We start from the raw sequence: 25,609 nt of genomic DNA on the forward strand, positions 1-25,609 counted from the left end.
AATGTTTACCTGCTGGCGGTGTGCTATAAATCTCAGATGCAACACTTGGAGGGCTTTTTCCGATTCCATTTACAGCAAGCACACGAAACTGGTAGTTATTATAAGGACTGAGATACAATTGCACTGCGGTGACATTTCCGGGGACAGTGGTTTCATCATCCCATTGTCTTGGCTCTTCAGTACTCTTCACTGATTGAATGATGAACTCTGTAAAAAGAATGGTCGTAGTTATCACAAAGCTGTAAGTTCTTTGTTGCCCAAAATGTTGAAAAATCTCTCGGGATAGAATTTTGTCAGCTGCCATTGTTGACCTGTTTTTTTTTTTAAAGTCCTAAAGTTGTGTCTTCCTATACTAGTTTGTGAGTCAGTGACCTAGAACAGGATAAGGATAAGTATAACATGGAAAATACTATTGCTGACTACTCACTCCTTTAAAAAGTGAAAGCTGACTCCCAAAATGGAGTAAGTTCTGCTTGCTAGCCCTGCCCTCTGCCACCATTCTAGCCTAGGCCTAAATGACATTTACCTTGTCCTTAAGCCTCCTGGTACACTAACATCCGATTTTCCGGGAGGCTGCAGGATTAGCACTCAGAGGGGCCAGGGGCATCCTGGAGAACAAGCCGGGGAGAAGGGGCAGGTCTGACGTCTCATCAAACCACGCTGACTGCACCCCAGAAGAAGCAGTCAGCCGAAAAGGACCTAGATGGTGGTGCAGGCAGGGCCGGCCCTATGATGGGATTGGGTGGTACCATGGGTACCAGACAGCACCTTTAGGGGGGCAGCATACTGATGCCCACCAGCCCGTTCCGCTACCCAAATAAAATTGATGTCCTTTCTTTTGGTGATATTTGATCAACTCTGCGGTTTTTATTTTTTGTGCTATACATCTATATATTTTTTAACTTTTTGCTATAATAATTATCCCCAAAATTTAGAAAAATAAACAATTTTCTTCAGTTTGGGCCAATAGGTATTCTTCTACATATTTCTGGTACAAAAAAAAAACACAATTAGCGTACATTGATTTGTGGCTTCCGGCAATTGTGGCTGCCGGCAATTCACAGATCCCTTTATACTCCTGGATACATGTATAGAGCCATGGCAGGTCCTTTTATACGCCTATATGCATGTACAGAGCCATGACAGGCCCTCTTTATACATCTATAGAGCCATGACAGGCCCTCGTTATACTCCTTTATACATGTATAGAGCCATGACAGGTCCTCTTTATACTCATATATACATTTATAGAGCCATGGCAGGTCCTCTTTATATTCCTTTACATGTAAAGAGTAATGACAGGTCCTCTATATACATGTATAGAGCCATGACAGGTCCTCGTTATACTCCTTTATACATGTATAGAGCCATGTCAAGTACTCTTTATAGTCCTATATACATTTATAGAGCCATGACAGATCCTCTTGATATTCCTTTACATGGAAAGAGTAATGACAGGTCCTCTATATACATGTATTGAGCCATGACAGGTCCTCTTTATACTCCTATACATGTATAGAGCAATGACAGGTCCTCTTTATACTCCTTTATACATGTTTAGAGCCATGACGGGTCCCCTTTAGTTATCATGATATAAAATAATGAATGTGGGGGCCTTTTGGTTGGCGTGATTTTTTTGGGGGGTGCAGCATTTTATTCTTGGTCCCAGGCAGCACAATGTCTTGGGCCGGCACTGGGTGCAGGACCTGCTATTTGGCACCTAAACAACAGATTGCAGTGAGACAACCCTGGATTTGCTGGGTGAGTATGTGTTTTGATGGGCAATACAGGTAAAAGGGAAAAAATATGGTTGCTGGGGAAATTGAGTACCACTTTAACTCTTGCAAGGAAAGACAAGGCATAACTTTGTATAACTTAGTAGTATGGATCTACTAAATGTTCTGATGTGAGGTTTACACTAAAGGTATTCTCCAGCTATGCATTTTGTCATTGTAGGCTCAGTTGGAATTGCCAAAGTGGGTGTCAAATGCTTCCAAAGCATCAGAGGGATCTCATTGTTAAAAGTTATCAGTCAGCAGAAAATAATTTCCAAGGCATTAGATATACCATGGAACACAGTGAAGACAGTCATCATCAAGTGGAGAAAATATGGCACAACAGTGACCAAGAACTGGACGTCCCTCCAAAACTGATGAAAAAACGAGAATAAAACTGGTCAGGGAGGCTGCCAAGAGGCCTACAGTAACATTAATGGAGCTGCAGTAATATCTGGCAAGTACTGGCTGTGTAGTACATGTGAACAATCTCCCGTATGCTTAATATGTCTGGGCTATGGGGTAGAGTGGCAAGATGGAAGACTTTTCTTACATGACCCAAAGCATATCCAAATCAACAAAGTAATGGCTTCCACAGAAGAAGATTTGGAAGAGCACAGACACGAATCTGATTGAAAATCTGTGTGTGTGTGTGGTGGGGGGGGGGGGGGGTAGAAGAGGGCTGTGCACAGGAGATGCCCTTGCAATCTGACATATTTGGAGTGTTTTTGCAAAGGAGAGTGGGCAAACATTGCACCGCTCCTCCTCCACCACCCTTGCCCATTGAAATGAATGGGCAGCGCTGCCAAAGCATCTGCAAAGAGCCGCAGCACGGGTGCTATTAACCCTTTATTCGACGACTACTGGGAGTTAAAAGTGGCCCGCTAGCTGCTGAAAAGTGCCGATATAACAGTGGTAAAGCGCCGCTAAAAATAGCGGCGCTTTATCGCTGACGCCCACACCGCTCCAGTGTGAAAAGGGCTGTTATGCAACTATATTATTTTCGTTTTTAATTTTTACTTCCCTCCACCTAAAAGATTCCAGTTTGTTGTTCAACTGAGTTGTACAGTTTAGAGGTCACATTAAAGGTGGAAAAAGTTCTGAAATTATTTATCTTTAGGTTAGGGTTAGGGTTCGGCTTAGGGTTAGGGTTTCCCATTGAAGAATATGGCTAGGACTCAGGAATTGGAACAGGGACCTCCCCCAAGGCTCAAAGATCAGAAGGCGGGTTCCCAGAGGTGAAAGGTTACAGGGCGGGACTGACCCACCCCCACCCAAGTGTACTGCCTACCCCAACTAAGTCGGGGAATGAACAAGTCGGGGAAAGCAACTTTTTTTACATCACAGAAACCTGTCTATTTATAGACTGTAGCTGCTTAGAAGTTACTGAGGAGCCCCGATGCTCAGCCTCAATCCTTTAGCAGTTTTTCTGTGGTCTGTGCAGGGAGTGGTGTGTGTTTTCCGTATTTCTTTAACTCTTTTTCTGTGCTGTCCATCTCTCTTCTCTTTTATGTATTTTATTTTTTTAATAATGAATTATTGCTGAAATATTAAATGTGGCACAATACATTTTTGTAAGGGAGCTGTTGACAGCCTTGCCATCCTATTATATATATATATATATATATATATATATATATATATATATATATATATATATATATATATATATACACACATATATATATATATATATATATATATATATATATATATATATATATATATATATATATATATATATAAAATATAAGATGAACATCCAGCAGAGAAAGAGAGACTCTGTGGCATACATGTTTACTTTGCTTGGTGAGTTTTCACTTGCAAGAGAATTTTCACTTACCTAGGTGAGTGTGGTAAAAATTCACTTTGAAAAGAATACTGGATTATGTGCAGGGAAAATGTTAAAAATTAATTTTTGCATGCACACGATTGGATGAAGTCAGCAAAACCTCATTCAGTAAGCAAATATTTTCATTTTTCTTTTTGCAGAGTACATTTTTATTTAGCTTAGTGAATGAAATGAGGCCATGCTATTCCTATAGTAATTCACTCTTATTGGTCTGCAGTGAGGCAGTATGAAGGCGATTATTGATCTCTAATTCAGAAAATGTCTTTTTGTCAGGCTAATGCAGCAGCTTTAGTACTTTTGAGTCACTGACTTAGAACAAGTATGTAAACAGAAATTCCAACTTTACTCTGACTCTTTTCACCCTTCATTCATGTTCCAGGTCAGTGATTAAGAAAGTATTTCAACTAAAGCCAGGCAACTAGTATTTTTAACCACTTAAGCCCCAGACCATTATGCAGCTAAAGGACCAGGCCCCTTTTTGTGATTCGGCACTGCGTCAATTTAACTGACAATTGCGCGGTCATGCGACGTTGCTCCCAAACAAAATTGGCGTCCTTTTTTTCCCCACAAATAGAGCTTTCTGTTGGTGGTATTCGATCACCTCTGTGATTTTAATTTTTTGCGCTATAAACAAAAATAAGGAGACAATTTTGAAAAAAATTCAATATTGTTTACTTTTTCATATAATAAATATCCCCCAAAAATATATAAAAAAACATATTTTTTCCTCAGCTTAGGCCGATACGTATTCTTCTACATATTCTTGGTAAAAAAAATCGCAATAAGTGTTTATTGATTGGTTTGCGTAAGTTATAGCGTCTACAAAATAGGGGATAGTTTTATGGCATTTTTATTAATAATTTTTTCTTACTAGTAATGGCGGCGATCAACGATTTTTATTGTGACTGCGACATTATGGCGAACACATCGGACACTTTTGACACTATTGTGGGACCATTGTCATTTTTAGAGCAAACAGTGCTATAAAAATGCACTGATTACTGTGAAATGGACACTGACAGTGAAGGGGTTAACCTGTAGGGGGCGCTAAAGGGGTTAAGTGTTCCCTAATGTGTGTTTAATACTGTAGGGGGCGTGACTGGGCGTGTGACATCGCTAATTGTCGTTCTCTATGACAGGGAACAGACGATCAGTGACAGGCTCACTAGGAAGCACGGGGAGAGGTTTGTTTACACTTACCTTTCCCTGTTCTTCCTCTCTGTGACCCGATCGTTGGACACCGGCTGGGCCCACGGCTGGGCTTCTTAAAGGGGACCTACCTGTATGTCCATATGCCCAGCCGTGCCATACTGCCAATGTAAATAGTGGTGTGGTGGTCCTTAAGGGGTTAAATAAGGTCAGCAATAGTAACCTCTATATCTCCTTCAGCATAGATTTCCTTAACTGCTTGCAGACCAGCCGCCACAGTTATACTGTGGCAGGTTGGCTCCGCAGGCGAACCGTCGTAGCTGTACTTTGGAGGCCACAAAAATGTGTCAAAAGTGTCCGCCATAATGTCGCAGTCCAGTTAAAAATTGCAGTTCAGTTAAAAATCGCAGATCGCCGCCATTACTAGTAAAAAAAAAATGCTATAAATCTATCCCCTATTTTGTAGACGTTATAACTTTTGTGCAAATCAATATACGCATATTGCGATTTTTATTACCAAAAATATGTGGAAGAATACATATTGGCCTAAACTGAGAAAAAATTTACTTAAAAAAAAAAAAAATGGGGATATTTATTATATTTATTATAGCAAAAAGTACAAAAATCTTTTTTTGTTTATAGAGCAAAAAATAAAAATTGCAGAGATGATCAACTACCACCAAAAGAAAGCTCTATTTGTGGGAAAAAAACAATGGCCCGGATTCTCAAAGCACTTACGCCGACGTATCTCGAGATACGCCGCGTAAGTGTAACTATGCGCCGTTGTATCTGTGCGCCGTGCCCACAATCTGAGATACGCCTAAAAATAGGCTTCCTACGACCGACGTAACTTGCCTACGTCGTCGTGGGCGCATATTTACGCTGGGCGCATTTGCCGATCCCATTGATTTTATATGCACATATGCAAATGAGGGAGATACGCCGATTCATGAACGTACTTTCGCCCGGCGCATAATATACACGGTTTGCGTAAGTCGTACGTCCGGCGTAAAGTTATTTCCCATATATGAGGCGCAACTCATGCTAAGGTATGGACCAGGGAACACAGCCGTCGTATTTTACGTCGTTTACGTAGTACGTGAATAGGGCTGGGCGTAGGTTGCGTTCACGTCGTAGGCAGTGATCCGTCGTATCTTAGGGAGTAGTTCCGACGTGATTCTAAAACATGCGCACAGGGATGCGGCCACGGGACGGCGCATGCGCCGTTCATTTTAAGTTCTTCTATGGCGCTTGGCCCATCATTTGTATGGGGTCACGCCTCATTAGCACTTCACGCCCACTTCCACCTACGCTGGCTTACGCCAAGGAAACCCAGCGTATCTTTAAGAGCGAGTGGGAGCAAGTGCTTTGTGAATCCAGTACTTGCCTCTGTGTGCTGCGTTGGCATAGCATATATTAGATACGCTACGCCCGCATAAATATGCGCCGATGTATGTGAATCCGGGCCAATGTTAATTTTGTTAGTGTACAGCTTCGTATGACCGCGCAATTGTCAGTTAAAGTGACACAGTGCCGAATCGCAAAAAAATTGCCTGGTCATTGGGCAGCCAAATCTGAAGTGGTTAAAAAGGGACGTATGGTAATTTTTCCCCCCCCATAATCATACTTACCTAGGTGGATGCAGCACTGGACCAGTGCTGTGTCTGTCCCCGGCGTCTCTGCACTGAGAACTGAGCCACCGAACACCGCCAATGGCTTCTCTCAGCTCCCCTCCCTGCTGCCTGTTAATCAGCATCTCTCCTTCTCGGCTCTTCCACGCTCACTGGAGCGCTGAGCTGTGGAGGGGGCGGAGCACCTGCCTCAGCCTCTCAGAGGCTCGCTGAGAGGCTGAGATGGCCATCAGTCCAGGCACCTGGAGGCTCCAGACTCCCAGAGTTGGGATGACATGGTGCCTGGACTGATCTGTGTGTGATGCCAGCAGAGAGTGGACTTCAGACCACTCTCTGCTGAAAAGGGTCACAGGAGTGCAAAATGAATTGCACTCCTGTGACCCTTAGGAGAAGCCCAGCCAAACAAGCCCAGGCTGGACTTCTCCTTTAAATGGTGCAGCCCTGGGAACTCCTTGCAGAATTACCAGTATTAGAATTCCTCAGATACAAGAAAATGAGAGAGATATTTTGACTATCGTTTAGCTATCTACGCAGGCTGACAGGCTTGCATTGACCAAAGCACTAAATTGCAATAATAGTAGCAGTGCTAAGCATGATGCACAGCCTGTATATGTAATGTGGAGATGAAAAAAGTTAGCTAATGAACCAAATTGCCAGCAGTCAAGCAAAACTAAAACCTGCCATTAGGAGAAGATGACAAACCTGTGATGGGGCTGTTGTGACTGTCACCAGCTCTCCACGACAACAAAACACTACGGTCATGTTTTTCCAAAAGATGCAGCTCCTCAGGGGGCATTGGAACATCTAAAATAAAAGTAATTGAGATAATAATAAAGTTAAGAATTCATTTACATACAGGTTGGTCATACATGTGTTGATCTCTAGTTGACTTTTACTGGATGTATGATTGAAGACCTATAATGCTTGTGTCCATTAGAATTTTCCCACACCTCGCTCACCACACTTTCTCTAGAAAGACATGTTTAAAGCATGAACAGAGAGAAGATTCTCTTTTATTCTAATGGTCATTTATTAAATAAAAATGTAAATTGTAAAAGAACTTTATCCTAGGTTCACACTTGTACGATCAGGGCCGGCGCTAGCGCAAGGCAACATGGGCACTTGCCTTACGGCGCCAGGGAACTGGGTAGAAAATTGACAGTGTCACTGTGTCAGTGTCTCTCTCGTCTCTGTGAGTCCCAGGATAACACACAGCAGGCATCTCCCGCTGTGTGTATTGGAGCTTAGTGTGTTAACTTTGGCCACGCTGTGAGAAAAGTCCCGCCCTCCTCCTAGATCAGCTTGTGTGATAGGCAGAACAATGCGTCTATCACACAAGCTGATCTAGGAGGAGGGCGGGACTTTTCTCACAGCGCGGACACATTTTTCACACTAAGCTCCGATACACACAGCGGGAGATGCCTGCTGTGCGTGAAGTGTAGAGGAGGAGGGAGGGAGGGGAGCGCTGTAGCCAGACTGGCAGTGTGTGTGTGATAAATTCTCTCTCATGTCACGCTGCCCCGGCGGCCCCTCCTCTCTTCTCCTCCATCCCCATTTGCTTGTGACATCATCTGGGATAGAAGTGAGGAGAGGCCGCCGGGGCAGCGTGACATGAGAAAGAACTTATCACAGATGCTTCCTGCATACTGGTTGCCAGGTAAACGCTGTGCCCCAATGTGCTCCAATATGCCCCGATGTGCTCCAATATGCCCCGATGTGCTCCAATATGCCCTGATGTGCGCCAAGTGCCCCGTGCCCTGAAGTGCCATGTGTCCTGATGTCCTGTGTCCTGATGTGCTGTGTCCTTTACCCTGATGTGGCCTGGTGTGCTGTACCCTGATGTGCTATGCCCTGATGTTCACTGTGCCCTCATGTGCCCTGATGTGCTGTGCCCTGATGTGCTGTGCCCTGTGCATGTGTGTGCGCCGGGGGGGGCGTCAAAATGCACCTTCGCCTGAGTTGGCAAAAATCCTTTCACCGGCCCTTTGTATGATGACAGACATCAAATGTGATTCGCACCGCAATCTAACTGATGTCGCGTTTTTCAGTTATTGTTTTGTTAATACAGTAAGTATACATTGTCATGTCATTGAATTCCATGGATGGAACCTTCAGTGTTCTTGCTATTGTTGGTTTACTGGATAGACTGCGTCTATCTATAGACAAACACACTCTAATTGTGAACATTTTCTCGCACGGATTTAGGTTTTGCAAGGCTTTGTGCCAACACTTGCATAGCTTGCAATAAAGCCTAGTATACATGATGAGATTATCGGACGAATGATCGTCTGTTTGTTTTTTTGCATTCTAATCTCCTTATCCAATGTGAATAGGTTACTAAAGTAGGAAAATTCTCGTACAACAGAATAAAAAAAAAAAAAATACGGAAGTGATGTAATTTATTTGTATTGTATTTTACAGATGAAAACTGTACTGATTACATTTTTATTATTATTATTTTTTATTTATTTTTTTAGTTTGTCCCTTCGGAAAACTTTGGACGACAGCTTGAGTACTAACGATCAGATTATCGCACAATCACATAGAAAGCTGATTTTTTTTGGCTGGTTTTCTCTTCGTGTGTACGAGGCTTAAGAACACCAAGTAACATAAGAAGGTTTTGGTTCAGACTATTGGGGTTACTTACTAAAGGCAAATCCACTTTGCACTGCATGAATGTTGGTTTTGTGGTGTACTCACTGTATAAGACGACCCCCTTCTGACCAGTCTGTCAGCCTGCTGGATATGTCTTACAGTATACATACATACCACGCTGAGCCAATCACGACGAGCGATGCATTCTATTAATGAATACAAAGCTTGCTCGGATTGGCAGAGGCTGTAACATCATCAGTCCGCGCCTCTGACTCTCAAAGCCAATCTGAGCAGGCTACTGTATGTAGCCTGCTCGGATTGGCAGAGGTTGTTCCTCTATTCCGAGCAGGCTCTGTATTCATTAATAGAATACATCGCTCACTGGGATTGGCTCAGTGGTGTGTACTGTATAGGGCAAATCCACATACATACGCTGGGCCCGGCACAGATGTCAAATACGCTACGCCGCTGTAACTTACTTTGAGTTGGTTTGAATCCTCAACGAATTTGCGCCGTAAGTTACGGCGGCGTAGTGTATCTCTCGCAGCGGAATTCAAATTGGGCAGGTAGGGGGAGTGTTTCATTTAAATGAAGCGCGTCCCCGCGCTGAACGAACGGCGCATGCGCCATCTGTAAAAACTCCCAGGGTGCATTGCTCCAAATGACGTCGCAAGGACGTCATTGTTTTCAACGTGAACGTAAATGGCGTCCAGCCCCATTCACGGACGACTTACGCAGACGACGTAAAATTTTCAAAATTAGACGCGGGAACGACGGCCATACTTAACATTGAGTACGCCACCATATAGCAGCTTTAACTATACGCCGGAAAAAGCAGAACGGAAACGACGTAAAAAAATGCGACGGCCGGTCGTACGTTCGTAGCTAATTTGCATACTCGACGCGGATTATGACGGGAACGCCACCTAGCGGAAGCCGAAAAATTGCATCTAAGATCCGACGGCGTACGAAGACGTACGCCTGTCGGATCTGACACAGATACCGTCGTATCTTGTTTTGTGGATACAAAACAAAGATACGACACGCCAAATTTGAAATTACCCGGCGTATCAAGAGATACGCCGGCGTAATTTCTTTGAGGATCTGCCCCTATGTATGCAGTATTACCGCACATTCAGCGAGCATCCGTAGGGCTGACATACAGCAGGCGGCTGCCGTGTAATATGACCCCCGCATTATACCTGGCGTAAAAGGCGACCCCCGCTTTTTGGACGTTTTTTTTTTACTGTAAAAGGCCGTCTTATACGCCGGAAAATACGGTACCCATCTGTCAGATCAATTGGGAAAGTGACTTTATTTTTGTGTTTCATGCAAAGAACCTCCTAGTTTTATTGTATATTCAGAACAGAATGTGAAAATGTGTTGCAGATGCTTTCCTAAGAGAATAACACAGTACCGGACACTACACATCTCAGAACTCAGATACAGTACGCACCCCTCACAGTCACATGGGCTTCTGCTGTCATGGCGTCCAGCAAGGTGCTGACTATGCAATAATAGCTTCCTGCATCATCCCAGCTTACATTGTAGATTGTCAGAATGTTTGATTTCACATGTATTCTGCAGTAGGGAAGTAAGAAAGGGTATAGTCATCATTTACTGACTAGCTTTCCATAAATCATTAATGTACTTGTTTGCTAAATTAATCAGGTATGTACCGTAGCTTATTAAAACATAGAGTCAAAATAGCAATGTTTAGCAGTAACCTACAAACAAAAACATTCAGAGTCTTGGAGATTGGCCCTCTAGGTGTACTGGTGACCATCAGAAGGCGAAGGGACAATTAAACAAATAACTGTTGTCACTTGTGCAGGACATGAGGGAAAGTTTTCCAATAAATAATTCTTCCAGCAAAAAGCTGTTGTAGGGGGAATTTTTTCTAATTTTGGGAAGACTTGCTGTTGTGCTTTTGGCACAGAAAATGAAAATTTCCCAATTGGTCCAAAATAAAGTTTTGTCTCTATGTATCATTAAAAAGGTAAATTCTGGATCCTGAGGTTAACTGTATTGTCTATGTTGTTAGCGCAACAGTATTGCAAAGGTTTTATGTTCCATACTATTGTACATGAGTTCACAAAGGCAAAGACTTGGGGGGTTATTTACTAAAGGCGAATCCACTTTGATCTTCTCAGCTGGTCATTTTTTCCACCATCATGTTCCTTGCACCCAGGGGCGGACTGACCATTCGGGCACTGCCCGAGGGCCCCATGCCACTAGGGGGCCCCCATCAGGGTTGCCAGCCTCAGTAAAACCAGGTCCCTTACCAACATCCTTTTGGTCTAAAAATCCCAAGATTATAGCTGCCCGCCTCTCCAGTACCTTCTCAGTGTGTGTATGTATACTATGTGTGTGTATACAGTACTGTGTGGCCCCATAATCTCCTATTGCCTGGGGGCCCCATAATCTCCCTGTGACGGAATGACCTGGGACAAACAGAGACTTTGCAAGGATGAGGGGTACTCCTGTACCGGCGTCACCAAGGAGTCTTATGTCTAGGGTCACCTTATGTCCGATAGGGCCATAGGGTGACTGAGAAATGATATCCTAAATTACAGGACAGGGGACATCACTGATAGTTCATATTGCAGGATCTTGAGATATTGCAAGTTGTTGGTTAATTGTGACCCAACCAGTCCATAGTGACTCATTTCTATGATTAGCCCTGGCTAGTGACATGCTAATTGAGTCAGGCTCCTGGAAGACCTTTCATTGTGTGATAACACTGCTTTAAGCCTATTGATGCTCAGAGGTGTGAATACCTTTCTGTCAAGCTGTATGCGAAGACAGAACGTCTGTCTAGGGATGTGGATTAAGAAGAGATCATTGTTTTGTTTGAGTTCTGTTAATGAAGGAATGTGCAGTGATTAGATCATGATAATTATAGGCCGGCGCCGACATGTCTAGAATGTTTAGCAATTAGCCACCTGAAAGTGTATTGAAGCCCTCCCAGGGTGTGGGTGGAGAGTTTGATTGTTCCTCTGCCTTGAAAACTGTATAAAATCTGAGAGTGAACCATTAAAGATGTCTTCATTTTGGAAACCAGAAAGCACAGAGCTGTGTCTCGTCTTATTCTGGGAAATGGAATGGATCGGGTCCTGTTGGTTGGAGTGTCGATAAGCTGTCTTGGATGGGATGGAAGGTCGTAAACAGTGGTGACCGTTACACTCCCATTGCCCGGGGGCCCCATAATATACTATTGCCTGGGGGCCCCATAATCTCCTATTGCCCGGGGGCCCCATAATCTCCTATTGCCCGAGGTTCCCATGAGTTGTCAGTCCGCCCCTGTTACCACCCTAATGTGGTGATAAATATTCCTATTAAATAGCAAACTTTTAACAATGTATTGATTGTGATGGTGGTGCACAAGTGAGTAAAGTGTGAGAAACATGATGCCAAAGCCTTAGTTATTATTGTTATAAAGCTAAATGTGATAGATGAGATGGTAATACCTTTTGTTGTCCTCTCTTAATTCATGTCCGTCCTTCTGCCATTTAATTGTCCGAGAAGGAAGCAGGTGAGGATCACAATGAATATGACAGGTCAGGGTTGTACTATGCCCTCTCTTAACCCATGGATGCTCAGGAGACACATATCCTCTTGTAGGTTCTGAGAGTGGAACATATGGGGAATTTAGTGTATTGCACAATATGATTTGCTATTGCTAAAGAATATTATCTGAGTAACAAATTAGGCAGTACCTCGAAGTACCACATTGGCCATGATTGAAGCATTTCCTTTTGAGTTTGACACTTCACAAATATATGAGCCAGCATCTTGTGCTTCTGCTTGCTGAATATGAAGGGTTCCATGTTCATCTATTGTGTAACGTCCACTTACAGGATGCACTATTCTTTTCCCGTGGTACCTGGTTTACAAAGAGAAATGTGTATTGTTTTTTCATACAGCTGTACAGATCTCCACAAAAAATGATAAGCAGTGAAGCCCTGCTGAGATCATATACTGCTGGCCAACGAATGCTTTTCTACATTATGCAGCCAACATATGAATGTAGTGCTAGAGTAAAGATACAGTAGAACCTTGGTTTACGAGTAACGCCGTTAACGAGTGTTTTGAAAGACGAGCAACTTTAAAAAAAAAATCCTGACTTGGTTTGCGAGTGTCGTCTCGCAAAAACATGCAGGATTCAAGTCAATGGGGTGTGCAGTACCGCATTTGGCCAGAGGTGCGGGGGCGCCGGTGACACTTGGAACAGTTTAGAGCAGTTCGGAGCTTTGGAAATACTCAGAAACTTGGTTCCCAAGTGTTTGCGAGCCTTTCTGAGTTCAGCCGAACTGTCCCCGAGTATTTCCGAGGCTCTCCCGCGCCCCCCTAACTCTGGCCACATGCGGTATTGCATGCAATAGAAGTCAATGCGGAATTAATTTTCTTAGTTTCCATTGACTTCTATGGGGAAACTCACTTTGATATGCGAGTGCTTTGGATTACAAGCATTCTCCTGGAACGGATTATGCTCATAACCCAAGGTTCCACTGTAATATTTTTTATATCTGCAAAGATTTACAAGCACATTTGCAAAACACAATAAGTGACAGGGTACATGTTTCACTCGCCATAATTTGCCAGTAACTCAATACAGTGATTCTTTATTTTGATGTCTCGTGCACACTGGGTCTTAAGCCCCGTTGCTTAACCACTTAAGACCGGACCTTTAGGCAGGTAAAGGACCCGGACAGTTTTTGCGATTCGGCACTGCGTCGCTTTAACTGACAATTGCGCGGTCGTGCGAAGTGGCTCCCAAACAAAATTGGCGTCTTTTTTTCCCCACAAATAGAGCTTTCTTTTGGTGGTATTTGATCACCTCGCTTTTTATTTTTTGCGCTATAAACAAAAATAGAGCGACAATTTTGAAAGAAATGCAATATTTTTTCCTTTTTGCTATAATAAATATCCCCCAAAAATATATAAAAAAACATTTTTTTTCCTCAGTTTAGGCCAATACGTATTCTTCTACCTATTTTTGGTAAAAAAAATCGCAATAAGCGTTTATCGATTGGTTTGCGCAAAATTAATAGTGTTTACAAAATAGGGGATAGTTTTATTGCATTTTTATTAAAAAATATTTTTTTTACTACTAATGGCAGCGATTTTTCATGACTGCGACATTATGGCAGACACATCGGACAATTTTGACACATTTTTGGGACAATTGTCATTTTCACAGCAAAAAATGCTATAAAATGCATTGTTTACTGTGAAAATGACAATTGCAGTTTGGGAGTTAACCACTTGGGTGGCGCTAAAGGGGTTAAGTGTGACCTCATATGCGTTTCTAACTGTAGGGGGCGGGGCTGGACGTGTGACATCATTGATCATGTTTCCCTATATTAGGGAACACAATATTAATGACAGCGCCACAGTGAAGAACGGGGAAGCTGTGTTTACACACAGCTCTCCTCGTTCTTCAGCTCCGGGGACCGATCACGGGACTCCAGCGGTGATCGGGTCCATGGGTCCCGCGGTCACGGAGCTTCTGACCGGGTCGCGTGCACGTACCCATGACCCCACGGCTGGGCTTAAAGAGCCACGTACAGGTACGTGGATGTGCCCAGCCGTGCCATTCTGTCAACGTATATCGGCGTGAGGGGGTCCTTAAGTGGTTAAAGGTCCAAGCATTTAGCTTCAGGTGGAGGTTCAGCCCCCCTGCCAGCACCCTGTCAAACTCTGAGATGGATGGTATACCTTACAATACCTGTCAGTCTTGTACTGTATTCCTAATAGTGTAATAGTTGTGTATGTACAGCATTTTTGTATCGCAAAAAGCACATTTGTACACTGCAGAGGTCTCAGCTTCCTTGCTTATAATGCAAAGTAACCTTGCTAGATAGACGCAAGCAAAACACCGTACTTCTGCTTTAAGAATAGCTGCCTTCTATCACAGCAGAGGTTCAGTAAAGAAGTGAAAAATCACTTACCAGGTAACCTCAGAATGCGGAAATGCAAAATGTTCACACAGTAATAGGACATTATTTCCCCACACTGCTGCATATGTTTTTCCCTCAGGAGTTAAAATCAATGGCACAATGTCTGTTGGAAGAAAAGTAAAACAATTACCACAATAAACCTTTAAGCACTTTCAAAGTCTTTCACCTTTATCTGTAAAATCCTTTAAGCCACATTTAAACTTGCGAATGGGCCTGGCAACGATTACATGTGAAAACCCTAATGGGGGTTCCTGGGGGTTAGCTGTGGGAGGCAGCCTTTTTGAAAGTAATGGAAGGCTGATGGGTATCCCAGCTAATGATGGCCGTATGCATGCAATCAAATGCAGCGATCACCTGCAAGCAAGCGATCGGCCCCGGAGGCAGATTATCTGCAATTACATGAGAGCAGCCACAATTGGCTGTGGGAACCGGCAGCCTCACATTGCTTTCAATGGGGCTGCCTCACACAGCTAATTGACAGGAAATCTTGCTGGGGTTTTTGCATAAAATCTGAATCAGGCCCATTCACCAGTGTAAATGTGGCCTTACCCCTGTAATATATAATGACTATAATAATGTATGAGTTGTTTATTTTTTTCTTGGAAATGCTTTAAATGGCCTTTTTCTCTTAATGAAAGTGCTGCTTCCACCAGACCAAATACATTTTTGGTTTTCCTCCCCTAATGACAAACTATGGACAAATATCGAAAAATAACTTACCATAGGACATTTACCCTTTTTACCCTTTCTATGGCTAAACACTTATAGCTGGATTCAGGTAGATGCGCGCATTTTTACGGCGGCGTAGCGTATCGTATTTACTCTACGCTGCCTTAACCTCCCTGGCGGTATGATTCTGTCTGGAATTACGTACCAAAAGCGGTACAATTATTTGCAAGGAAATTTGGCATTTAATACTGTAGGCCTGTAATTCTTAGGAATAACTCACTTAAATCTGACCAAACAAGAATCTAATAGGCATCCCGGGTATGACATTTTTTTTAAAAACAAAATTATAAATTATAATATAATAAATAATTATAAATAATTATAACAAATAATAATATAATTCTAATAAAAATTATTCAATAATGTAATCAAATCAAAATCACTGAAATTTTCTCAGTTGCAAAATTGTCGCTGTCATTTTTTTTTTTTTATGACGATGTTCCCCACAAATCGCTATCGCACAATTCTGCAAGTGAATATAATTTATTATCGCTGTTTTTTAGCTGATCTAAAACCATTTTTGACATAAAAAGACACTTTTGGTTGCTATGGACAATCTATAGTTTGCAGGGAGAAAGAAAGGTTTTTATTATATAAAATGACATGTAGGACACTGGGCAGACCACTAGGGACAAGGGGGGGGTGTTTTTTTTACATACAGTACTGTAATCTATAAGATTACAGTATACTGTATGTACTGTGTTTGTTTACCTTTTTGAATTTGGCGCCGATCTCCGCCCCCGTGCGTCGTAACGTCGCAGGGAACGGAGATCGGCGGCACAGGAGGACGCTGTGTGAATCGAGCGAGGTCCCGCTCGCTCACACAGCGCGGTGACATCGCTGGATCCAGGACAAGGTAAGCCAGCGCACGCTGCAGGCTCTGCATATCTACCCCGAGCGTGACTCGGGGATACCGATTATAGCAGAAAAAATCAACCCCGAGTCACGCTCGGGGATACCGCCAGGGGGGTTAAGTCAGAGAGGCAAGTGCTGTATTCACAAAGCACTTGCCTCCTAAGTTACGGCGGCGTAGCGTAAATGGGGCCGGCGTAAGCGCGCCTAATTCAAATGAGGATGAGGGGGCGTGTTTTATGTAACGTGATTGACGGTTTTTACGAATGGCGCATGCGCCGTCCGTGTACATATCCCAGTGTGCATTGCTCCAAAGTACGCCGCAAGGATGTATTGGTTTCGACGTGAACGTAAATTACGTCCAGCCCCATTCACCAACGACTTACGCAAACGACGTAAAATTTTCAAATTTCGAAGCGGGAACGACGGCCATACTTAACATTGGCTACGCCACCTAGGGGGCAGCTTTATCTTTACGCCGGCGTACCTCTTACGGAAACGGCGTATCTTTACTGCGACAGGCAATCGTACGTTCGTGAATCGGCGTATGTAGATCATTTACATATTCTACGCCGAGCTCAACGGAAGCGCCAGGCCGTCGTATCTTAGCTAGGTTTAAGTGTATCTCAGTTTGAGAATACACTTAAACTTACGACAGCTTAGATTCCGAGTTACGACGGCGTATCTACGTGAATCCAGCTATTAATACCCAAATAAATAATTATACCAAACCTCCTTTCTATCAAATCAACTTTGATAGAATGGAAGCATATTCCATCTAAAACTAAAACTAAAAATGGAAATTTGTATAGTAAAGTACCATTACCTTTAAGAATAATAGATTACTGCAAAATACGACTATTAGCAAAAGGGTGGAACAAACAAGGTTACCAGAAATATAAATGTCTACCATCAAACTTTACAAATGAGTAAATGTGCCCATTTAAAAGATGAGTTGATATTATCAATATTCCCACAGAAATATGGCAAGACCCTACTGTACATACCACAATTTCCAAAAGAATCTTTTGGACAACCTTCTTACCTCTTCCTCTCCAAACGACAAAAATACCAATATGATAAAATAGGAAAAGGATCTTTCACAAAATTTTACATGTTAACAATGGCAGAAAGCACTATCAATTACTAGTAAAACATCCTCATGTTTTGAGCAATGGGACAATTCACAGAACATTTTAAACAGATGGCACCTGACTCCTTATAGATTATCCAAAATATTTCCTTCCACCTCCCCTATTGGATGAACTAATAGGCAATCCTCAACACACTTTTTGGGCTTGCAAGAGTTTATTAGGTTTTTGGAACTCTATTTCCTCCTTCATAGCAGACCTTACAGGTAACCCCATAGAACTATTGCCTGCAATGGCATTACTAGGAATAAATCTTGATATATACCCACCATGTTTAAGAACAATAGTAGCACATATACTAATAGCTGCAAGACTTAAAGGGTCACTAAAGGAAAAACATTGTTTTGCTGAAATGACTGTTTACAGGGTATAGAGACATAATAGTTAACTGATTCCTTTTAAAAATGATTAAAAATAGATAAAAACCAATCATATAATGTACCTACAGTTTAGTTTCGTTTTTGCTGTTGTTTCCTGGTTCTCTGATGTACAGAGCCAGAGAGCCAATAGAGGGCAGTGAAGGTTTTGCAAAACGAAACTGGATTGGGGCTGAGGAGTTTTAGACACACAGGGGCAGATCCACAAAGCCGTAACTTACTTTTTTTGGTTTGAATCCTGAACGAATTTGCTCCGTAAGTTACAGCGGCGTAGTGTATCTCTCGCGACGTAACCGCGCCTAATTCAAATTGGCGAGTAGGGGGGCGTGTTTCATTTCAATGAAGCGCGTCCCCGCACCGAACGAACTGCGCATGCGCCGTCCCTAAATTTCCCGCTGTGCATTGCGCTAAATGACGTCGCAAGGACGTCATTGTTTTCAACGTGAACGTAAATTACGTCCAGCCCGATTCACGGACGACTTAAGCAAACAAAAATTTTTTTTTAAATTATACGCGGGAACGACGGCCATACTTAACATTGAGTACGCCACCAAACAGCAGCTTTAACTATACGCCGAAAAAAGCCAACTAGAGACGACATAAAAGAATGCGACGGCCGCTCGTACGTTCGTGGATCGTCGGAAATAGCTAATTTGCATACTCAATGCGGAAAACGATGGGAACGCCACCCAGCGGACACCGAAGAATTGCATCTTAGATCCGAAGGCGTACGAAGACGTACGCCTGTCGGATCTAACCCAGATGCCGTCGTATCTTGTTTTGAGGATTCAAAACAAAGATACGACGCGGGAAATTTGAAAGTACGCCGGCGTATCAGTAGATACGCCGGCGTACTCGCTTTGTGGATCTGCCCCACAGTAATCACACCTCCTTGATTAGTCACCACAGTGAGAAATCTCCCAGTACTGTGGTGATCAGGAAACAGACAACCAGGAAGTGTCCAGAACAGAGAGGAATTACAGCAACATCAGAGCAAAAACGAACAATGAGGACATGAAACCAGGACTGCAGTAAGGTAAAGGAAGCTATTTAGCTAAAAAAAAATGTTCCTTTAGTGACCCTTTAACATTGACAGCATGTGAAAATCTACTGAATCTCCCAACCTGTCAAATGTTATTACTAGACTGAACACACAAGTCAGTACGAACTGTTATTAGCATATAAAAACTCTTCTATTAATAACAATTTTTTTTAAATGCCAAGTATGGTTAAACAACCCGAGAACCTCTAATTACCTAAAGAAACGCCATATGTGATCTTCCAAAAGTCTGAATACCATATGGCTCTCTCCCCTCATCCCTATTAATTTAAATCCTTGGTAACCAAGTTTCGCTCGCAGTTAGTTCCCAACTGGGGAACTGACTGGATCCCCAGGTGAAACTAAAAGACAGAAAGCCTAAAAAAGAAAACTAATAAAGCCATTACATCTAAGAATTGGTAAGCTGCAATATAATAAATGTTTGTTTTTAGTTTCAACACCGTTCTAAGACTGAATAGTTGTTCTACATGTAATGCATAGTTGTGAACAGACCCCCACTTAGTATATGTTATCCATATGATCTTAAAATACAGTACTTGTTTGTTACTTGGTAATATTCCCACCCATCTGCGACCATTTAAAATTCAAGCACATAATATAAAAAATTGTACCTACCCAGAACATCAATATTTGCAGTGGAAAGTATAGTTCCATGTTTGTTTAATGCTTCACACTGGTACACAGCACTGTCTGACACTTGAAGGGAATGAATGAACATCAGACCCCCCATCCTTTGATGGTTATCAGGAAGGGTCCCATCTTTATGTAAAAAGATATAAAAATAGTTACAAAATGAACTGCAACATGACGGCCCTCCACACTTATCAAAGCTAATTACTAATCTGTAAGTATTGCAAATCAGACTTAGGCCTCGTACACACAGGAAAGAATCTCGTCAGGAAACAAACGTTGTTTTTCCTGACGAGATTCTTGGCAAGAATCTCTTGCCGCCCGAGTGTACACACAGACCTTTCAAAAGAACCACGGTTCTCTTGAAAGGCAAGAACGCGGTGACATCATCGCGTACGACGAGCACACGCTCGTCACATTCGATGCCGTCGCCGCCATCTTGCTTTACCCTACCTATGCCGAGGAAGCTACCGCGCATGCGTCAAAGGCATTTCAAACATGCGCAGGGTTTCCACGGCGACAGGTAAGTATACACACTCTTGTGTTTCTCGTCGGGAAACAGGCCGACAAGAATCTCAACGAGAAAATAGAGAGCAGGATCTCTATTTTGCGTCGAGATTCTGGCCAGATTTCCAGACGAGAAACCAAGCGCTCGATTTACTCGGCAAGAAAGCTCTGACAGCAGTTTTCTTGCTGGTTCTTGCCGAGAAAACCAAGCGTGTCTATGAGGCTTCAGGCTTCGTGTACACTGGCAGATCCTCACTGCGGCCATGGGAAAATGAAAAACATGGCAAAAACGCAAAACACATTTTTTCTGAGATTTTACAGCGATTTTGCGTTTTCCTGTGGCCCGCGGTCAAAACTTTCCTATCCTGAACACGATTCAGGAGAGAGAGATTTAACCTCACCTAAACACGGCAGCTCCAAAACTCTACTAAAAGCTTATGTGTACATGGACACATAAGCTTTTATGAAGTTAAAGTGGTTGTAAAGGCAGAAGTTTTTTAATCTTAATACATTCTGTGCATTAAGATAAAAAGCCTTCTGTGTGCAGCAGCCCCCCAACACTTACCTGAGGTCCCTCTCTGTCCAGCGATGTCCTCGAGTGTCTCAGCCATCCGAGATTCTCCCTCCATTGGCTGCCCCTGCTGTCAATCAAAGTCAGCTAGCCAATCAGGGAGAAAGAGGGTGGGGAAGGGTCGGGGCTCCGTGTCCAAATGGACACACAGAGCTGTGACTCGGCTCAGGTGCTCCCATAGCATGCTGCTTGCCTGTGGGGGCACTGAACAGGAGGGAGAGGCCAGGATAACAGAAGAGGGACCCAAGAAGAGGATGATCTGGGCTGCTCTGTGCAAATTCATTGCAACAGAGTAGGTAAGTATAAAATATTTGTTATTTTTATAGGAAAAAAACAAGACTTTATAATCACATTAAGTTTAGGGTTTGGTAAAAAAAAAAGCCAAAATCTCCTGAACTCAAGTTTAAGAGCTGCTCGTGTACACAATGCCACTTTTTCATAAACCACCACTTAAAACTTCAGCAGTTTCCTCACCGAAACATATAAGGATAATGTTTGGAAGAAGTAACTTGACATGTATCCAAAAAGAAAGTGTTGCTCATGGCAGGACCATCCCCGAGTATTCATGTGTCCTGGCTTTATACTGTATATCACAGGAAAACAACAGCGGTATACTGTACAATCCTGCCTGGCCACAAAGATTACTGATAAACATGGAGTGTCTCCTGGATAAGGCTTTAGGTTGACACATGTGGGTTGGCACACCTACCAGCATATTCTAGCTCTAGAAAACATTAGGTTTGAGATTGACATGGTGCCACTGCAGCTATTTTAAAGCTTTAAAAAGAGCTTTAAAATAATACTTTGTTGAGAACATAGTTAACTATGGTGGATTAGGTAAACTTAGGGTTAGTTAGGGAGTTAAATATAATTTCATTTAAACATTTTTACTTGCAAGTTTGCTTAAATTTACATCATTTGCAGGTTAAGTGACCCCCCCCCCCCCCGATCTGCATATGAACAAAACAGAGTAAGGCCTCTTTCACACGGGGCGGATCAGTGATGATCCCCCCGTGCAGGCCCGTCGGAACAGGAGAGGCAATGCAAGCAATTGCCTGGGGCCCCCGAGCTGGAAGGGGGCCCCCAACTAGGGTGCCCACGTACATTGTCCAGAATAAAAAGAACACTCGCGCTGACTTCTGTAGTCTATGGCTGCAGGGAGATTGAGTGGATCTGTCAGGTTGATGTCTGGATGGGCGGGGCCAATATCCGGAGCTCCGCCCCTTTGTTAGACAACCCAGAGCATAGTGAGCGGGAAGTACAGGAAGTGAAGGTGCCCAGCAGCTGACCAGTGTCGCTCTCCCTCTGCCTTTCTGCTACAATGGCAGCCGATCCCCAGCCTCCTGTATTCTCTCCCTGCACTCAGCTCAGTGCTGTGATGTCAGCTCTCCTTCCTGCATGATCTTCTATTTACCTCGTAAGTTTGTTACTCCTCCCCCTTCTAGATACTGGTCCTGCTCACATGACTATGGTATACCAGAATACACCCTGACCGCTAAGACCCTTTTACAGTTAATACCCCCACATTAACCCTTAATAAATAATGAGACCACCACTTAATGTTGGAGTAAAAACTGGCCGTAGCAGCCTCCTTTATTTTAAATACTCTTTAAATAATAAATAACCAATAACATAACAACAAACACGTAAAATTCCTGAGATAATACCTCTCCTAAATGGTGTTGGACTTTGCAGGACCCAGTAACCACTAAACTTGTTCACATTTTAACTTTGTAACATTGTAACTCTTTATTTGGCACTGCGGTGTCCTAACCTCTGGTCATAGGCCTCAAGCCGAAACTGGCTCAAAGACGACCGTTGACCGCAGTGCCCTCAATTCACCAACCTTCCAGCTACATTAGTAGACTGGGAACTAGAAACCCCTTCAGAAACCATCCACCACTGGGTACTGGTGTCCATCTTTGGGGTAATATCTTCTCCTGCAAAGTCCGAAAAACACCCGCCACTGCCACGACGATGTAATCCTCACCTGTAAAGAAACAAACACAAAAACAGCACCCAAACACATACCAAATTATCAAATACCATCAGTCCATTTTTTCTACCTCAAAAATAGGGAGGGTGGGTGGGAACTTTGCTCCCCCACGCCTGACTTGCCCGGGAAACTGGATGGTGGGAGATATATATAATCTCCCCTCCCACCGCTCCTGCTCCTCCTCCCCCCCAGCTACCAGGGTTCTGTTAACCCTGTCATGCCGGCCCTACGCTGACTTGCAGTTGGCTCCGTGCCTCACTTGACTATGGTATACCAGAATACACCCTGACCGCTAAGACCCTTTTACAGTTAATACCCCCACATTAACCCTTAATAAATAATGAGACCACCACTTAATGTTGGAGTAAAAACTGGCCGTAGCAGCCTCCTTTATTTTAAATACTCTTTAAATAATAAATAACCAATAACATAACAACAAACACGTAAAATTCCTGAGATAATACCTCTCCTAAATGGTGTTGGACTTTGCAGGACCCAGTAACCACTAAACTTGTTCACATTTTAACTTTGTAACATTGTAACTCTTTATTTGGCACTGCGGTGTCCTAACCTCTGGTCATAGGCCTCAAGCCGAAACTGGCTCAAAGACGACCGTTGACCGCAGTGCCCCCAATTCACCAACCTTCCAGCTACATTAGTAGACTGGGAACTAGAAACCCCTTCAGAAACCATCCACCACTGGGTACTGGTGTCCATCTTTGGGGTAATATCTTCTCCTGCAAAGTCCGAAAAACACCCGCCACCAGCACCCAAAGGTAACACCTTACCTTCGGGCGCACCTCCACACCCTTATCGCTTGCTGTACCCCCTCTTCTAGGCGCAACGCCCACATGTCAATCCCCACGTCCGTGAGGTGAACACCATCACTCCTGAGGTAACGCCAAGGGTCAACCTCCAATTCCGGGTGCCGAACCACCAGCCCCCCGTTCCTTAGCACAAAACGCCCCACATTCCTGTTGAGCTTCCTGCGCGCACGATTCACCGCGTCCACCGACCTAGCCATCCTCCACGATGTCCTAGCCACCATGTCCGACCACACCACTACCGCCTCCGGGAAAGACAACCGGAGCCGCTGAAAATCGAATTTAATGTCCCGCGCTATCTCCAGCATAGATCTCACCCCAAGATCATTGCCCCCGGCATGAATCACTAGCACATCCGGAGGTCTGTCCAAACGTGCCCATTTGTGTACCTCCGGCACAACTCTGCTCCATAGCATCCCGGGGACCCCCAACCACCGTACCCTCGCCTCCTGTCTCGAAATCCCCAGTTGCCGACCGGTCGGGCGCGCCTCCGCCCGTTTTCCCCCCGAACCACGTAAGAGTGGCCCAATATCCAGACCAACAAGGGTCCAGTACCTGAAAGACAGTAAGCGACAACAAATAACTAACACATCCCCCAATACAGCGACACCCACGTTTCCAAACAGTCATCTAAATTCCTTTCCCCTTATCCCAACATCATCTCCTAATCCCTCAACACAAATTTGCCACCAGCTGCGGCCTAACATATGAACGAAACCTCCTCGATTCCCACCGTCCTATCCTCTTTATTGCGTCCTCCCCCAGCCCATTCCTTGCCGCCTCCGTAGCAGCCCCAATCCTAAATGAATGAGCCGAGAACTCCTTTGCAACCAGGCCCAATTCCCCCAGACACTTCCTGAACACCGCCACAAACTGATATCTCGACAGCGGGGCCCCATTTTCGTGTACCAAAAAAGTGCCCCCCACCTCCGGGCGGATGTCCAGATATTTCCGGACCAGCCCCACTGGGCAAATTTCCGATCCTTCGATCGGGAACACCTGGACCGCTCTGCCCTTGCCGCTCTGGTCCGTTTTGGACCTTCTGAGCCACAACGTGACCCCCTCCGGGGCCCAACCAACGTCCGATGCCCCCATGCCCCCTTGGACCATTTTCGACGGGCTCACCAGCTCGCCTATCCTAAAAGCCCCAAAAAATGCCAGCGCGAATGCCGCGCGAAACAATGTAACCTCAAAACCGGACGAACCCACTGTACCCATCCTATCCATAAGCCCTTTCAAAACGTCGAAAGACACCGGGCGGCGCGTGTCCAACCGCCGCCCTTGCTTCCTGTACCCTTTCAGAGCCTGGCGCACCCAGAAATCCTTTGTAAAATCTGGCAACCCCTGCCACTTGAATAAAAACGCCAAGCCGGCCAACTTCTTATCCAATACCGACTGAGACACTCCTGCCTCGATATTCCTGGACAAAAAGTACCACACCAATGTCCTCACCTCCGGTCCCGAAAGGTGAGCCCCTGATTCCATAACCAAGCTACTCCATTCCAACCATACTTTTTCATAGGCCGCCCAAGTACCCGCACTCACCGATTTTTTAATCCAGGTGGAGATGATTCCAATGGAATCTGCCACAGCCACTCCGGACAAGGGACCCCTCGCTCTTCTGCTTCCGGCACCAACTCCCGGAACCTGTCCCACTGGAACCGAGACAAAGCATCAGCCACGACATTTTCCACCCCTGGTAAATGCACCGCATACACAAACACATTCAGCTGCAGACACCGAAGTACCAAGTGTCTCAGGAGCCGAATCACTGGGGGAGAAGACGCAGTCACGCGATTGATCACCTGCACGACCCCCAGATTATCCCCATGGAAGCGCACCTTCCGATCCCGGAAAGACGTGCCCCACAACTCAACCGCCAGCACCACTGGAAACAGCTCCAGCAGCACCAGATTTTTTGTAAAACCCGCAGCCAGCCAGGACTGA

General features: G+C 44.1%; 1 protein-coding gene across 8 annotated transcripts in view; it reads right to left on the reverse strand.

Moving 5' to 3' along the window:
- The window catches only part of LOC120945313 (neural cell adhesion molecule L1-like protein), a 245,768-nt gene that overhangs the window by 65,410 nt on the left and 154,749 nt on the right, over positions 1-25,609 (reverse strand). For all 8 annotated transcript variants that reach the window (XM_040359413.1, XM_040359412.1, XM_040359405.1 and 5 more), the window contains 7 exons: positions 19,750-19,893; positions 14,957-15,068; positions 12,722-12,888; positions 12,473-12,629; positions 10,459-10,583; positions 7,110-7,211; positions 10-207 (listed from right to left, as the gene is read on the reverse strand). In XM_040359413.1, the coding sequence (XP_040215347.1) occupies positions 10-207; positions 7,110-7,211; positions 10,459-10,583; positions 12,473-12,629; positions 12,722-12,888; positions 14,957-15,068; positions 19,750-19,893 (1,005 nt within the window). The remainder of the gene's footprint in view (positions 1-9; positions 208-7,109; positions 7,212-10,458; positions 10,584-12,472; positions 12,630-12,721; positions 12,889-14,956; positions 15,069-19,749; positions 19,894-25,609) is intronic.

Source organism: Rana temporaria, chromosome 7 (genome assembly GCF_905171775.1).
Source record: "Rana temporaria chromosome 7, aRanTem1.1, whole genome shotgun sequence".
Classification (NCBI taxonomy): domain Eukaryota; kingdom Metazoa; phylum Chordata; class Amphibia; order Anura; family Ranidae; genus Rana; species Rana temporaria.